Below are 18,465 nucleotides of genomic sequence, written 5' to 3' on the forward strand. Positions count from 1 at the left end.
GACAAATAGGGACAAACAACAGAGGTCCTGAGCTGTGGTACCTGGAGTGGCCAGGTGGACTGAAGCAGACCATCGCAGAGCAAGGAAAGGAGGAACTAACCATGATTCATCACATTGTTAAGAACTCAGCCAACAGAACTGGCTTCCAGGCAGTCTGCAGATCCAGTGGGAAACTGAGTGTTTGCTGGGACCAGAATGCCAATTAAGGCTTCTTAGAGACACAGCAGTGACTGAAAAGAAGGCTCTGCCATTGAGGCACCATCTCCACATCTGCCCTGGGGATGGGAATGCCTAGGACAAGTGTTAGTAAGAGGGGACTCAGCTGGGTCTGCCGGTTCCAGTGTCAGTACTAAAGCTGGACAGAGGCAGAATCACCGGAACCACCCTCTCCCCCTGCACTCCCCATACTGCTCCAGTGGAGGCACCTGGGTGTTCCTGTCTCTCTGGTCCATGAATTGTTAGAATGGAGACCATAAACCCACACAAAGAACTCCTAGAACACTATTCTTCCATGTGCTCATTTTCACATGTTAAGGAAATTCTAGATATTCTGAGTGCACTTGTGATTTTATTCTCTAGAACATATCTGAGTCATTTAAATTCTGTTTGTTATGTTTTACTCAACAAATTGATTAAGTTTACTAACAGTCATGTAAAATAACATTATTTCCTCTGTGTTGTCTGAATACCACTCTCAGAGACTCTGCTTTTTCAAGATCCTAATTTTCATAATTATAATAAATGAATCTCTATTTACTTCACCCATTTCCTAGTCTCTTAAATGTACCTTTTTTCATAGTTTATGATTGAAGAGATCCATTGCAGATTATCAGTCATGCAAAATAATGTAAAAATCTATCAACATTATATTTGTTATTACACAGACACATGCATGCTAGAATTAAAAATTCAGTCCCTCAGAGTCACAATTATGTAGATTTTAATGATGTAGGAAATAATTCTGCTCTAATGTTGGGTATGAAAAACAAATGCGTTTTAAGTACCAGGAATGAAAAGAAAATATACATACATATAGGAAAACTCTGGGCTACATGTACCAAGTAAAATCATAATAAAATGGAATATATTTATAATTCTCTTCTTTATACTTTTTCTGTATTTTCTCATAATTTATGACTATACATGAAATTACCATTTTAAAATCACTTCCTTGAGTCAATATGAGACTTTAGTCCATTTACACTCAGCCCTCTGGGACTCACTCTCTGTTTCAGGGACTGTCCTTCACAGCACTGGCAGTGGAAAAGTCTTGCTCCTAATGGGCTCGGACCTCTTTCCACTGATCCATATTTTCATTTCATTCAGACAGTGCATGCGTTGGCTACTCAGTCTACAAATCAGCAAGTGTGAGTTGTGTGCCCAGTCTAATAGCTACAGGTTAATCTATTTTAATAGAAGGAAGTAGTAAAAGCAAAAATGAATGTTTTCACATTTTGATTCTCATCCTGGTTGCTTAGGCAGTGTTCAAACATAATATAACAAGGCATTGACCATGGTGCTGTATAAAATGGAATTAGTATTTGCTCTAAAAGTAGAATGATAACATGCATTTGAAGTCAAATGTTTTGTCTTCTAATTTCATTTTAAGTAATTTATTTTATTTTAAATAATGGAAAGAAAATTAAGAAACAGAAGATAAGCTCAATACAACTTAGAATTTTAATTAGAAAAAGGTCTGTATATAAATAAAAATTCTTGTCTTAGTCCGTATTCTGTGGCTATGATAAAATACTTGATGCTGGGTAATGTACAAAGAAAAGAGGTTTGTTGAGCTAATAGTTTTGGAGACTGAAAGTTCAAGATCAGGTGATCCCATCTGTTCAGACTTGTGAAGGCTTCATGGAGATGGCATCAGGATGGTGGGAGCATGAGCAGAAGTGTTCTCACAGTGAGACAGGAATCTAGAGGGATTCAGGGTCCAAGCTGCCACTTTTTATAACAAGCACTCTAATGGGAACTAACTAGGGTCCTCTAGGAACTCTGTTAATCTCTTACAAAGGCAGTGACCCCAGTGACCTAATCATCTCCCACTAGGTCCCACCTCTTAAGCTTATACCACCTCAGTATCACTATGCTGGGGACCAAGCTTCAAGCATGTGAACCTTTGGGGAGGACACTCAAGCTATGTGCAGACCATGAGGCCCCATGTGTGGTGGCTCTGCAAGTACACTTGCCTCTCCCAGAGCAGAACTGTGGCTATGTGGCAAGTGGCAGATGCCTTTAGGGAGCCTCTGCACCCAAAAGCTGGCAGCTGAGGATCCTGCCATAGTAAATCTGCATTTAGGACCTGATTTCTTACTCTGCACACTCAGTTTCCTCCTTCGTGAACTGAGGTCGTAATAGCAAGGGATCTCATCATGCTGCTATGACTTCATGAGTGAATGCAGGTAAAGGGCTCCACAGAGTGCCTGGCACAGACAGGTCCACTGTCTTTACCATCAGTATTGCAGTTATTGGTGACAATGGTAGTGGTTGGTGGTATTATTATTCAGAAAACTGGGCTTGAATTTCAAAAAAAATCAGGGTTTAAAAGAGCATTCTTATTGCAACACAAATTCACTTACTGTACAGTTTAACAGCAGCCTATTAAACAATGAGTATAGCCAGATTCTGGTAAAAATTTGTGCCCTTGTCCTACATTTACATTTTTTGAGTTCATGAGCTATTTTAGATAATGTGTATATCCTCAGTCTTGTCAAGGAAAGCTCTTTAGATAGTGATGAATAAAGGATGGGAAACAAAAATAAGTACTTTTATAAGTGCATCTTCATTCGTTTTACAAGCAGTTATATATATATATAGATGGGAGGGGAGACACGCACACATATCAAGCTATAGAACTTCTGAGTGGATTTAATTTTATGCCTTATTTCTGACTGATGCTCATCTGCTGCATGAACTCAGGTACTTTAGTGAGACATTTTAAACAATGTCACAAAAGGTATTAATTAAAATAAGTACTTAATATGGATTTCTGGGACAAAATAGATGCTCAGTAGACAGTTGATTTTTAATTTAATGGTCTTTCTTTATTTTTCAGCTTGACTATCTCTGCTGAGTGCCCCATGCAGCTTGAAGACTTCCCGATGGATGCCCACGCTTGCCCTCTGAAATTTGGCAGCTGTAAGTTATATTCACAAGTAAGAACCGTAGATATACTTTTAAGATAAATTCCACATTCGTTGAGAAGAATGTAGGTTGTGTAGGAGCACAGTATGGTGCAATCAGAGAAGACTAGAGAGCACTTTGTCCTTGCCACACTAGTTTCCTTGTCTGTAAAATGAAAATGTGGCCACCTGCTCAGCAAATACGAAAGAGTGGGGTAACCTGAGGTAATGTGAGTGGAGGCACAGAACAACCTAGAATCGGTTCCTCAGATCTTCACCTGGCGGTCGTTTTTCTTTTTCTTACCTTTCTTTTTCTTTCCTTTTTATTTTTTTCTTTCATATCTCAGGTTACAGGTCTCCTCCTAGAAGTGGGCTCTCAATTTTCAATACCCAGTGACTTCCTCTGTTGCATTATCATTGCTACATTAACTTGCTTCTTCAAGTATGGTCCATAAGACCAAAGACCTCATTTGTCATGTTCATAGTCATTGTTTCCCTGGAACCCTCAGCATATTAGAAATATGTTACTTTAACAAATTCTTTATATCAAAATATATTAAATATACACTTACCCAATTCTAGCTGCTATTCCTGGATTTCAGCCATTCCAGACAGAAGATGGTAATAGTAGCCCCAAGTGAATGCCTGCAGCATCACCCTCAATTCTGAGATATTTAGAGAAGGGTAGACCTCATACGCTATTTTCTTCTTTCCTTTTACTATTCATTTGAGCTCATGCTATATGAGGTTTTCATTTTGAAAGCAGAATGTCCTCAATGAGATTAAGCATGAAAACTGTAGATTTGAATCTTGGCTATCCTGTTCCTTTGTTGGGCAGCTGTGGGCAAGTTATTTAACCTCTCTAAGCTTCTTTCAAAATTTTAAATATGTCTTCTCATTCTCTGCTGACCTACAAAGTTTCTGATGAAAAAATCCACTTCTAGCCTCATAGACATGAGTGAAAAGTCACTTTTCTCTTTGCTGCTTCTGAATTTCTCTCTGTAACATTTGACAATTTGTTTATGTCTTGATGTGAATTTCTTTGTGTTTATCTGATTTGGGATCCTCTGGGCTTCCTAGATTTCACTTCCTTATTGTCCATTTTCTTCCCCAAGTCTGGAGATGTTCAGCATGTTCAGCAGTACTTTCTTGGAATGTGCTTTCTTGTTTTTCTTCTTCTTCCCTCCCTTGTTTTTTTTTTTTTTTTTTTTTTTAATTTGGTACTGGAAACTGAACCCAGGGTTGCTTAACTGCTCAGCCACATCTCTCTCCCTTTTTGTTTATTTATTTTTATTTTGAAACAGGGTCTCAGTAAGTTGCTCAGGACCTTACTACATTGCCAAAGGTGACATTGAAATTGTGATCTTTTGCCTCAACCTCCCAACTCTCTGAGATTATAGGTATATATCACTGGGCCCTGCTGTCTTGTTCTTTTGTCTTCTCCTTCTGAGATGTCATAGTGCACATTAGTCCACTGGATGGTGTTTCATAAGTCCCTTAAGCTTCCCACACTCTTTTCTGCTTTGGTTTTGCTACTCTGACTGAATATTTCCAAGAACCTATCTTCAAGTTCTTTTTTTTTTTTTTCCATTTACTTCATCTAGTCTGCTTTTGAATCTCTCTGGTGAATTTTTCAGTTCAGATGTTAATAGTCTTTAGATCCATTATTTCTCTTTGACACCTTTTATGTTTTCTATCTCCTTGTTTCTGTTTCACTTTGTTCATACATTGTTCTTCTGACCTCAAGAGAACATCTTTATAATGGTTATCCTGAATTGAATGATAAAGTATGTAACTCCATTTTGTTAGGGAAAATTTCTAGAGATTTATTTTGTTCCTTTTTTTTTTGAACATATTTCCTACATATTTCCTTGTTTCTTCCTTTCCTTTACTCTTTGTACTGGTGTGCACATTAGACAAAACATCTACTTCTCTTAGCTTTCCATCACTATAATGGAACACCTGAGATAGTCAATTAATAAAGAGAAAAAAAGTTTATTTTAGGTCACAGTTTTGGAGGTTCCAGTCCATCATCAGTTAGCCCCTTTGCTTTTGACTATATGTATGGAAGCACATTGTGGCAGGAGTGCAAGAGCAGAGTAAACTCACTCATATCGTAAGTCAGAGAGCAAAGAGAAAAAGGAAGTTTTGGGACTCCACAGTCCCTTTTGAGTTTGTATCCCAGTGACATAAGGACCTTCCACAAGGTTGCACCTCCCCAAGGTATTACTACTTCCCAGTACTTCCACCCTGGAGAGCAAACCTTTAACACGTGGACTTAGAGAGACACTCAAGATCTAACTAAGGTGGTCTCCCAATCTTCCTGAGCTGACTACATTCAGAAGAAGACCTTTACCAGTCCTTCTGGCATGATGCTCTGGAGATCTCTCCAACCTTGGTTCTCAGTCAACCTACAATTTTTGTTGTTTTAAATAGCTCCGAGGTGTCGAGTATGCTGGGTCCCATTAGCTCCCAGAAACAAAGAAGACTGAAACCTTTTCCTCAGGCAGCTTAGAAAAGTTGGATTATTGGATGCTTCACCCAACTCTTTGCATCCCCAGAGAGTAGCTGAAATCTAGGGTTTTCCCTCTGTTTGCTCTGTGCTGAACCAGTGGCATGGGCTGTGATGACAGTTACCATCCCTGTTCTCAATGACTCTCAGATGATTGGATAATGCTGAGTCCCCTCAGTGCTCCAAGACAGGCTCTGTGGCAGCCAGTCATCTGGGTAGCCCCTAGAGAAGTTGGGATGCTGGATACATGGTCTGCCTCTCCCTCTCTAGGAAGAATCTAGGAGCTGGGTTTTTCATCCATTTTCACTGAGCTGAGCCTGGGAAAGGTATAGAGCTATGGTGACTGCAAGTCCAAGTAGGCCCTGGGCCTATTCCTTTTCCTTGTTGTCAGCTGTTGCATCTAGGTTTTATAACTCTGCCAATTCCATGGTCAGACCGTGTGAGATGAAGTGAGGGTTCTGTCCCTAGGAAAAGAATCTGAAAGCCCTGGATGTTGGATGCATCCTCTATGTGGTTATATTGCAGAGACTCTGGATTCTGTTAAATCTAGGGTGTTAATCATATATTCCATTTATTTTTACATTTATATTTCTATTTACACTCATACATATAAAATCAATTAATTTGGTTATGTTCAAACTCCAGACTGCCTTTCCTTGACAGGCAGCAGCTGACATGTCAGGTAGTTCTCTGACCTTTGTTGAACTGGTAGGACCATGCTCCATGCATGCAAATACCTAATGTTGGGGCAAGTTAGAGATTTGGATACAGATTCTGTACATCAGTATATATCACATTTGGGGCTTCCTTCCTGTGGCCCTTTTATTTCAAGGGTTTGACACCTCACCTTCCAGCTGCATTGCTCTATCCACTCCAGACTCTTCCTCTGGTTCTCCACACTAGCAAGACTGAGGGATCCTATCTGAAGCATAGCCACCTCACAGTCATTCCTTCCTCCATGTGTCACCCTCTAGTTTCTGCCCACCCCTGTTCCTTCCCCTGTGCCTTTAGGAAGTAACTTTTTTTTTGGTATCCAGAGTTAATGGTTGTTACCTCACAGCAGCCACTGTGCCATTCCTGAAGTGAAGCCTCTTTTGACTTCAAAGGTTTTATTTTATACCACTTCTGCCATTTCAAAGGGAGAAGTATGTGTGATGAACCAAAAGTGAAGTGTGATGGAAATAATTTGTCTTTTTCCAAACTATGATCTTCAAATGCTATAGAGGGATTAGCATATACATTTATTTGGAGGAATGATGTAAATATATCACCAGGATATATTTAAATCACTTGCTCACGTAGGGTGACTATGGACATGGTTACTTGTGTGAAAGGACCTGTTAAAGATTCCTAAAACATTATTGTAGGGAATTACTTATTCACATCTTTGAAGGAAGATCAGTGGTCCACATCTCCCACGGAAAATTAGTTGTTCAATTTAAAATTATGCCACTGTTGGTATAGGAAAATTATGCTTCAATTTGATCAGAAACAGAACACTGAAAAGTCAAAGATTTATTATTATTATTATTATTATTGCCATACTGTGGTGCTACTATGTCCTTTGGTTAAATGAGTTTAAGTCTCTGTGATACCTAGATTTAATGGTAATTGTGTGCAGGGCAGGCAACTCAAAAGCAATTTTTGGTGATGAAAAATATGTGACAACCTAATTTTTCTTCACTAAATTATCTCATACTCGACAGACAACATGCTGTAGTTAAATCATTTATCACATTCAAAGCTGATGGGATCGTTTCACTTTCTACATTCAATGAAATTAAATAAGATCACTATCATACAAAATATATAGAATAAAACTAGAAAGAGCACTTCTCAAACTCAGTAGACATTTTGAACTATCATGCCAGATTTCTTTTTATCTGCCCAATACTTTGAAGAAGGATTTAAGTTGATTCAGATGTTGATCATTGTGTATATTTACTGTTAATATGGTAATAACCACAATATGCGAAACAGTTTGAAGAATTTTATTGACATATCACTTTTCTACAATTGACCAAGAGACAGAAAACTGCACAGATATAGCTTTTGGTCAGCTTCTGTGGTCTCAGTTCAAGATATAATTATTTTAGGAGAAGAAATGCCACCCCACTAAATGTTTTTCTTACTAGTCATTCATCTTTTGGATTTTCTAAAAATAGATGCTTGGCCAAGTTGCTTACTTATGCCACCAGCATCTGAGTATGCATAGGCTAAATGTGATAGTATAATGAGTTTCAAATTACCCAATCCAACAGTTCTGTGCTATTAGGAGACAAAGGAATGCAAATATGTGTCGTTATTCTAATGAGCCACATGCTCTGGTTTCTCTAATGCAGCAGTGAATTAGCAGGCATTTCTCTTATTGCTGCCTCTAGCTTCAAGAATTCAAACAAATGTTGAAATTAGTCCTAGCTTATAGAGGATGTTTCCTAGTTTGTACGGAAATCCTTAAAGATAATGGCATGGCTTCCATTTGAAATCAAATGCTCAAACACATCAAAATTATTCAAAAAAGAAAATGTCCTAATTTTTTTGCTCTTTTTGTTTGTGGAACAATGGATTAAATATTAGATTAAATCATGAGATAATATCTGGATTTATGAAAATAAATTTATGAATTTATCTGGACTTATGAAACTATATACTGAATTAGAACTGAAGGCTTCCTTGGTGGATGTCCAGGAAATCAGGGGTCGGGCTCTCTGTTGTAAGCTATTAGTACGTATTTACACGTGTGGAATCATGACCCTGCTGTTGCATTTATCATCCCCAGTATGTAGCAAGTCAGCATGAGCATGCACATTTCAGAACACAGGTTTCTCGAAATTTGATGTGAATATGTTATAGTCTCTGAGGTCTTAGAAACGCACTGAAGTTTTTTCTGTGTTACATCTGAGTTAGATAATTTTAAAAGTCATGTTGGTGCATTAGTTAAACTTGATTATTGCCATGGTCTGTATGTTTGTGTCCCATCGAAATTTACATATTAAATTACTTAATCCCCATGTGATGGCATTACAAGATGAGGACTCCAGGAGAAGATAGGGTGATAAAAGAGGCCCAGAGAGCCTTCGTTGTCAGGCACACAAATGGACTAAGAAAATTGTTATTTAAGGGAATTGCTGTTCTAAAGGGACTGTGACCGTTGTGTTAGTCTGTTTGGGCTACTAAAATAGAATATCATCAGTTAGGCTGTTTATAAGCAATGTAAATTTATTCCTCACAATTCTGGAATCTGGAGATTCCAAGGTCAAATTGCTGACAGATTTGGTGTCTGTTAAGGGCCTGCTTCCTTTTCATAGAGGGCTGCTTTATCCACTCTAACTCCAGATGGTAGAAGGAGGAGGACCCCTATGTGGAACCTGTTTTATAAGGTCACCAATCCCATTTGGAGGGCTCTACCCACATGTCCTGATTATTTGTAAAGTCCCCACCTCCTAATACCATCATATTTAGGATTCCCTTTCAGTGTAAGTTCTGGGGGAACACAAACTGTAGCCTGTAGCTGGCATGGAAAGCATTCAGCACTCTGCTCAGTGCAGTGAGGAACACAGTATCAGCCAGCTCCTGAGGAGATGATGGACACATTTAGATCACTGGGTTAAATATCTTTGTGCAACTTAAAACCATTTGAGATTCGCAGACAAGATAACTCATCATGAGAATCTGAACTGAACCTGGTAGGATTTGAATAGAAAGTGGTATAATGTAAATAAGGACAAAACACAGATAATCCCAGATCCGTGAGTCAAGGTATGGAATGAAATGAGAAACCTCCTCTGAAATGAGCAAGTCACAGAAGGATGAATACTGTAGGATCTTGCTTGTTTGTGAATTCCGAAAATGTCATTCTCATAGAAACAAAGAATAGAAGGTATGGTTGCAAGAGGCTGGTGTGGGTAGGGATGGATGGGCAAAAGGAAGATCTTGGTCAAAGAGCACAAAATTCCAGTTAGACTACAGGAATAGAATTTAGTGGTCTGTTACACAGCATGCTGAGCACAGTTGATAATAATGTATATTTCAAAGTTGATAAAATTGACTTTTAATGTTCTCACCACAAAAATGATGAATTAGTGAGGTAATGGATATGTTAAATAGCCTTTTCAAATCTTTCTGCAATATATGGTATTTTTTTTTTTTTTTTTGCGGTGCTGAGAATCGAACCCAGGGCCTTGTGCTTGCCAGGCAAGGACTCTACTGACTGAGCTATCTCCCCAGCCCTCTGCAATATACACATAGCTCAAATCATCAGATTGTACTCCATAAATTTACACAATTATTATTTGTCAATGAAAAATACATTTTAACAAGAGTGGAAGTCTCCTTTGGGGAATTGGCAGAATGGCATTATGAGCGAAACAGGAAGGGCCATATATATGAAAATATTTTTTAAAGTAGTTTGTGGAGTGGCCGATGTGTGTTGAACAAAGGAACCATGTGCAGAAATGACTGTTCATGGACATGAAATCAAGAGCTAGAAAGTCCCATGAATAGGTGGAAGAGATGAGACCTAAGAGTAGTTGTTAGCTGGATAGGAAAAGTGGATATATTGGATGACAGAGGGGCCTGATTCAAAGATAGCACCATGATTTTAAGACAGGGTGACATGAAAGTGGAAGTAATTGGTAGAAGCTGTTGGTTTGAAGGTGAAAAAGTGAAGTGGTTCATGAAAGGGACAAAATTATGTAAGGGATTTCCTCTGAGGACTCCTGGCCTCCTGCTGTGTGCCTTACTACTGTCCTGAAGGCAGACCATCCTTCCTGCTGGGAGGGTGACAATCCTTCTTTCCTGTTTTGTTTTGACAGACACAGACACAGAGAGCGCAGTTTCTTTATCCTCTTCCTTAGACCCTGTGTAATTTTGCAAGGACCTAACTATACCCTGGTGATGTGCTTAGTGATATACAGTGGTAGCCTAGTTGGTAATAGGGCAGATGTTTTTCTATTCATCCCATCTGCTGATTGCTAACGTACCTCTCAACTGATTCTGGATATGGTAAAATGTGTGCAAAACTCTGATGATTTATTTTATCTCTTGAATTTAAAACAGGGTTATTGGCCTGTGGTAGACCTTTAGAGATGTCATGTCTAAATATATTCATATTTTGAAAACTTTTCTTCTCTATGTTGTGCAAGCAACATGTCAGTTATTGATTTGGTTTCCAACCCAGGGGGCTACAGGGTCATACCAGTAGTGTGTGACAGGGTCTTGTTAGATAGTTGCTGTGCTCATTCCCATCCTAGTTTCAGAGGAGAAAGAAAGGCTAGAGACATAGGTTTCAGAGAACTCAAATGCTGTAAAGTTTCAGATCACAAAGATTCCATTTACCTGTGGCATTCTAATATGCATTTCTTCAACATCCTATGTAACTAATGCAGAGCAACACAAACCTTATACATGGCTATTAGTAGTTCCTGGATGTCCCTGCACAGTCTGTCAAATAAGACTAACTACTGTCCTCACAAATTACATCTGCTGATAATCAGAATTCAGTTCAGGACTGGGGATTTAGGAGTAGAGTGAGTGCTTACCATGTATGAGGTCTGTGGATTCAATTTGAAAGACAAGGAAGAAAGGAAGGAAGGAAGGAGAAAATTCAAGTAGAAAGGTCTTTTCTTGAGATGGGGTTAGACACCAAGCAAAAATCCTTCTTGACTTATGGTTACACTCATTGTGGCTACTATTTATTAAGCATCTGCAATATGATGGATAGATATAGTCTAAATACTTAACATTTACGCATATACTTTATTCTTACTACAACCCTTAGGAGGTGGTTGTTATTTTCCCAAAAACTGCAGATGGGAAAATAAGAAGCTTAGAGCTCAAACAGGTTGTCCAAGGTCATTCTGATAGTTACACATAATTTCTTATTTCATTCATAGTTAAACAAAAACACATGACTCCTGTAAGGCCTTCTAAGTATACAGTTGATTGTGCCATCGCTACCTTCTGCTTGGGATTTGCAATACTAGAGGAGGTCAGAAAGTGTCAACTCAGGCTAAGAGACCCCCAGGGCAGTGATGATGAATTTCCCAGTCAGTTGTGAGTGAACGTGTTTCAAACCTTCTTGCTCAACCCTGCTGATGTATGGTCAACGGAGAGCAAGTGTTGTTTTCCAGAACTCTAAATCATGACAAATGATAGCACGATAAACCTGATTGCCTCCTTTACTGTTGTCCCAGCTGAAAGATTGGATGCCACATCATTGACCCAAAGAGAAGAGTTTGGTGTTGGTTATTAAACACCTGAGCTGAAATGGACATGAGTGGTCATTTATTCCCACCCTTAATTTGATGAGAGTGAAACTCAGGATTCTGTACTGACATTGTCAGACATGGCGGAGGCCACAGTGCCTCTTGCTATTGCTATTTTTAATGCTAACATCATCCACATCAAAAGAACTTTTAATTCTTAAGAGTTTAAGAAGCAAAAACATGTGAATTATTATAATGTGTTGTAGATAATGTCTGCTGTGCTTTCCAATAACTTTTATCTACTTTACAATTGCTATTTTATTGGGTCCCAACTGGAAGATTCATATTGTTATTCTATCTCCTGCCTGCCCCAAAACTCATACCTAGTGAGGTACAAGTAACAGACAGGGCCTCCACCTGGACCAGTGATCCCTCAGCCCTCCCTGCTGGCAGTGCACAAGCACACCCTGGCCAATACGCTGCTCAGCCTCAGAGCCCGAGGAGAAGCCCTCTACAGCTATGTGCCAGCCCAATCCCACAGTAAAAATGATAAGTGTCCCTGCATTCAGGAGGGCAGATGGGTTGTGGGGGGCAGTCATCAGTCCCAGTAGGCCAAGGCTGTCCCAGCCACCTCTCCCACCTCTGTAGCTGACTTGCAGTGATCTCTTTAGCACCCTTGCTTCCTCATTAGGAACCATCTTCACCCCTGGACTCACCATTCTCCTGTGTCCCAGGCATTGCTCCTCTCCTCTCCCTCGCATCTCACCTAATCCTCATTCATTTCCCTTTTCTTTCTTAGCAGTCTTGGCATCAAGCAGTCAGCCATGAGAGAAGCATTATTTTCTATGTTCTGTGTTCTCTTTAGATGAATTTCTATGATCTTAGCCATTTTGCAACTCCCAGAATTTTTGTGTCAAAATCTACTTCCCCAAGCTTTGAGCTCCTTTCGTGAGCTTTGAGATTCACGTTTCCCAACCCATTTACATCTCTTAAGGGTTGTGGGGACCTACCTTACTTCTCCTAGCCAGGGAGACTCCCAACCCCCTGTGGATAAGGAAATGGAAAGGAGGGATGGTTAATGAAGCCTGCAGCTGTGACTGAGGCCACCATAGGAGGCCAGCTGCACAGCGCAGGAGATTTCCCTGGTATGAGGTAAATGAACTGAGGAGAAGATACAGAACAGGTGCACAGGACAACAGGTGCAGGACCAGCTTGAACCAGTCTGGGGACAGCAGGAAGTGGGCCTTGCTCCTCACCCAGAGGATGCTGCTTCATTAGCCTTCTCTATCCAATCCACACTTACAGTTTGGACAGAATCCAACCTGACTGCTTTGCTCAAATCCATGTCTGTGTATCCACAGTCCTGCATTATTCAAGATTCTGCAACATTTGCATAATAGGCAAAAGAAATCTCACTGTCATTTATATGGAACCCAGGGAGCCATCAGAGTTGCAGAATATGCCCAGCAGTGCCTGTAACTGGACATTTAGAAAGCCACTTGTCAAGAGGGAGAACAGCATCACCCCATACATGCTTTCATCACCCCGAGATGCACCTTGTCTTCCCAGGAGACAACGAAATTACAACGGAAAACATTTACATTACATTAGGAGAGCTCCAATACCGTCCATATGAAAACACCTTTACATATTACCTAAAATTTGAAAACAGGAGGTCTTGCTAATTTTAGAAAAAGATTGACAAGAACACTACCCAAAATGCACTTGTAATAAAAACTAAGCATGCCTTCCTGGGTATCTCATTAATTGTAAAAAAGGCCTACTATATTTTCTTCTGTATAATATCTTACTAATGTGCAGATCAACATTAGGATCCTATCATTAATTCTCAAGGTTGCGACCCCACCCTGGCCCAGCAAAATTGTCACTTGACCTCCCACACGGCCATCATTTTGGGACAGGATACATTGGTCATTAAAAAAGACTATTGCATAGCACAAGGGAGGAGACATCTATCAAAAAATGTGCAAGATGATTGTGCAGAAAATGATATGAATTTATTGAAAGATAATTCGATATAGACGATGTAAATACATGAGTGGACACATCATGTTCATGATGGAAAAGACTCCATGTTGGATGTCTTGTCTCCCCAAACTATAACCTATAGTCTAGATCCACTGGTTTCCAATACAGACCTCCTGAGGATTTTGTTTTCAAATGAATCCTAATGAGCTTATTATATCATGTATATGGATGGAAAAGAGCCAAGAACAGCCAGGATCTGCTGAAGAAGAAATAGAGGTGGGACCTCACCCTCCTAGCTCTGAATGTTCTTCTGACATCTGAATAATTGCAATGGATTGAAGCAGGGACGGGAAAAGGGATTGGAAAGAGAATTGGGGGAGGAGAAAGTGGGCTCCTGATGTACGCAGCATTACCGGCCAGAACAGTCCTGCAAGTCAGGGAAGGGGGAAGACAAGCTCATGATAGTGTGGTCACACTGAAATGCTCATGAGGAAATGGCGTATGATACTTAGATATGGAAATACATACAGAAGTCAGCCTCAGATAATTAAGGCCATGTGTGAAAAGCAATGCATTAAACCTTGTGTGCTTTAAGTGTCATATATGAGCAAGGAATGGGAAGTGCTTTTGGAAAGAGGTACCAAAAGCAAACTATAAGTTAAAATATGATGGATTTGACTACATTAAAATTAATATTTATCTCTCCCCCAAATAATGCCATGAACAAGGTGAGACAGCTACATATTTGGAGCAGATATTTGTGATGCACATATCCAAAAGTACGTGTATCAGAATCTATAATGGAAACATACTAATTAAATGGACATAAAAACACAGATATTGCAGAAAAGAAATGGGTGAAGCCAAACAATATCTTGTTTGGTGATCCCTGCCCAAAATATAAATGCTTCTGGAAGCATAAAATTTGGAATACTTCCTCAGGAGAGCAAAATGGTGAGCTATATTGGTGAGCTGCACACGGGATGGCCTTGTATTTGCTATATACATGCTTGTTTTATAAATTTTGACTATTACGAATACTTGTTTGCACATAGAACAAGAATTTGAATAACGGTGTTTACTAGCAAAGAAGTTTCCACACTTTCTAGTAAAATCATTTCTCTGGCTTCTCCCTTTTGAAATTCCTGACAGGATATGGTTTTGAATGTAAGAACTAAGAATGGCTGTTGTAGGTGCTTCCAGCTGCCACAGCTGTTGGGGGATCCCAGAGCATGTGTCCTACTGAGGGAGACAGTCCCTGTAGCCTGTCTCTCTAGCTCATCCCCAGGCCTCAGAAGCATTTTGGAATTCTCTTGTGTGACAATGCATGGCTTTGTTCAGTCAGAAGTTAGTGTCACGCCCTGTTGGAGGAGCTGGGAGTGGAAGCACACAGCCTGTTCTGAAGGTGTAGGTTCTTGGGCTAAACTGGGCCACGTGTACTGGTTCACCTGAAGGGTCCTGAAGAGACCACTGGAATACACAAGCTCCTGCACACCTGCTTTTGCCTAGATGACCCTGCTGGATTCCCTGACCACCCCTTGGCTATCATGCACAGCCCATGTTACAAGACTAGGGGACAACACGTTTGTTGTGTCCTCCAGCTGTGGTGGCCAATTGCAACTCTGCCCTCCACATCTCCTCAAACTCTAGACCCTGCAGCACCCTGGGAAGCTGTGCCTCACCCTCTCTGTTCTTCATCAGCATTCCCTGGGTGACCTCCCAGCCCATGCCTCAGGTGACATCACACTGAGACCACTGCCATGAACTCGGGGCTTGTGTGACCTGCCCCCCAACACACACGTCAGCATCCCTGAGCAGGCACGTTACCGCTGTCTTTCTTCCAACACATTATGCTGCTTTTTCCCTAGTGGCCAGCACCCTCCAGGTTCTCACCATCGTACTCAGCGCAAATAACTGCATTCTTACTCTCAAAACTCACATCATGTTTCTTACATGAGCATGCTTTAGAAAAATGTATTCTATTTTTCTCTTTGTTTCTTACCATCATTCCCTCTCACTTGAATTGTTTTAGTTTTATTCTTCCATTTCTGTCCCTTTTCCACCTGCATTCCACTCTCCTGACTCAGAGTGATCCTTTTATTGCATGTATTTGAATAGATCATTTAATTTGCTTAGCTCCCCTCTCCAGTGTCTTCCTGGCTCAGAGGACAAGTCAAACGCCTTAAAATGGCCTTGAAGTCTGTTTTATCTGGCCTTCCCTCTGCCCTCTTCATTGTATGCTCTGTTTTACCTCAGGCATTTCAGTCATGCTGCTGCCCCGGGACCTTTGCATCTCCATTCTCTTTGCCTGGAATTCCCTTCTTCCATCTTCAAAGCCAGTAATGACCAGTTGAGCACATTTTTCCTGCTTTAAATCTCTCCATCTGGCTCCAGCTGGAGAAAGTTCTCTGTTTTGTGATATGATTGGGTTCACTGGGATAATCCAGGATAATCTCCTCATTTTAAGATCCAGCACCTTCCTTCCATCTGCACAGTGCCCATGCCATGTAAGGTAACATATTCACTGGGGGAACCTGGTCCTGTCTGTCCATCTACCCTCCCACTGAGGACAGTGTTGATAGTGCATGCCTGTTGCAAAGAGAAAGGTTTAGGGTAGTGAAAATCATCAGTGCGCCACACATATGTCACTATGTAGGTCGCACAGTTATACCAGAACCTAAGAAGAAGGTTCTATTATTAGCCCATTCTATAAGTGAAAAGACTGAGGCATAGGATGTATGAGTTGTCAAGGTCACAGAGCTGGAGGAGATGCAGGCACTCTGATCTCAGAGCTGGTACTCTCGCTGCTACATCAGAAGAGAAAATACACACTAAGAAGCACAGGGCGCTGGCTTCTGAACACCCAGGCCTTTTGAAATGGCAAGAGCCTGAACGGCAGTGGCCCTACTCTGACCACCCTACACTCTTTAGGTCATTCAGCATTGACTTTCCAGACTTCCCCATCATCCCTCTCTCTTGCTCATGAAGCTTTGTATTTTCCGGTCTGGGAGTGATTGTATGTTCATAACGCTTCCTGTCCTCTGTCCCTACAGATGCATATCCTAATTCTGAAGTTGTCTATGTCTGGACCAATGGCTCCACCAAGTCTGTAGTGGTGGCAGAAGATGGCTCCAGACTGAACCAGTACCACCTGATGGGTCAGACGGTGGGCACTGAGAATATTAGCACCAGCACAGGTGAGCGCCCCTGTGGGCTGTGCAGCCAGGGACCTGCAGAACACCACACTCTCTAGAAGCTCAGTTCTCTGTGTCCCATTCTGCCAGGACCACACAGGAGGGAAAGCATGGCTCAGGCACATCATGCCCTGGCCAGCAGCACTATCCTCTTCAGCATAGCTGTCACGAGTGCTGGCTGAAAGGAGGGCTCCTGGACAGACCCCTCCCTGCAGCTACACACACAGGCACCAGCTGCAGCATCCAGGAGAATTAAGGAGCATGTGAGGCATTAATCTGCAGTATATTTGCCACGGTGTAAGCAAGCCCTGCCTGGGGGCCAGTGGACCTGCTTATGTAACATCCCCTACCCAAGCAGTGAGGTGCGATCTCTGCAGGAAAGGGAAACGACTTCTTGCAAATACTCTCAATTACCTGTTCCCCTGCCTCCTGCTCTGAACATTTCAGAGAAGATCTCCCTGGGGTTGAATCTGGGAGGAAACAACCAAGCAGCTTAAAAGGAATAGCTGAGTGGATACTGAGAAGGGAGCAGATGCTGTCAATCCCAGTTGCAGGGGCTGGCCTGAGCCTGCAGGGGCAATCCAAACCTGACTTCACCTGATATGAGGTGCGTGGGGAAGTCAAAGGAATATCATGCATTTGATCTCTGGGGCCTTGAAGTCGTGTGGTCAGACATCTCCTGACTGAGAGCAGGCCAGGCTCTAGCAGTCACAAGGCTGCTGTGGGTGGGACAGGGGACTTAGGGCTACAAAGAGTCCTAAGCAGAGGGGGAAAAAAGGCCCAAAGGAATGGAATAGGCCCTGAGTACAAGTGAGTTCTAAGTCTCAGAGAATGTCCTCAGGGGAGTCCCTCAGCATCCCCGTGTGTCTGCACCACTTGCCTTTTTAACTAGTAGGCAGCACACAGGGCATTTAGGTCCACACCTCCTGTACCTGCACGTGCATAGGCTCAGGGTCTGGCTACCTGACGGACCCTGTGCACTGGGTATCGTTGAGGGTTGGAGGAGAGCCTGGCAGGAGAGCTTCACCACTGGGTTACCATGATGAAGGGTAAGGAAACAGAAACAGTCTAATTTTATGAAAATGAGTGAAAAGGTGGTACAGCAGAAGTTTGGAAAAAAGAACCATGGTGTCCAACACAGGATGGTTCCATTTGCGTTTGCTTCATGTAACTCTTGAAAAATGGATCGTTGAGGCTTCTGCCCCCATCTGCATTCTAAAAAGAGCATCTGCTTTTTTAAGTGTCACCTGATTTTACTACCTCCAACTCAAAAATAAATGAAAACAAGAAGAATAATGAAAAGTAGGAGAGTGATTTAAAGGCTTACCGTACAGAAGCAGAATGACACTTCACATCTGCTTCAAGTGTTAAGGAGAGGAAAATCTGGATCATCATTAATGATCCAATCCTTCCACTAGACATATCCCCTCCCCCTT

The 18,465-nt window shown here is 41.3% G+C and overlaps 1 protein-coding gene across 1 annotated transcript in view; it reads left to right on the forward strand.

The window, feature by feature from the left end:
- Nucleotides 1-18,465, forward strand: part of Gabra5 (gamma-aminobutyric acid type A receptor subunit alpha5) — a 74,463-nt gene that overhangs the window by 45,389 nt on the left and 10,609 nt on the right. The window contains exons 5-6 of the mRNA XM_047540002.1: nt 3,062-3,144; nt 16,889-17,032. Of these exons, the coding sequence (XP_047395958.1) occupies nt 3,062-3,144; nt 16,889-17,032 (227 nt within the window). The remainder of the gene's footprint in view (nt 1-3,061; nt 3,145-16,888; nt 17,033-18,465) is intronic.

Source organism: Sciurus carolinensis, chromosome 2 (assembly GCF_902686445.1).
Source record: "Sciurus carolinensis chromosome 2, mSciCar1.2, whole genome shotgun sequence".
In the NCBI taxonomy this organism is placed as follows: Eukaryota; Metazoa; Chordata; class Mammalia; order Rodentia; family Sciuridae; genus Sciurus; species Sciurus carolinensis.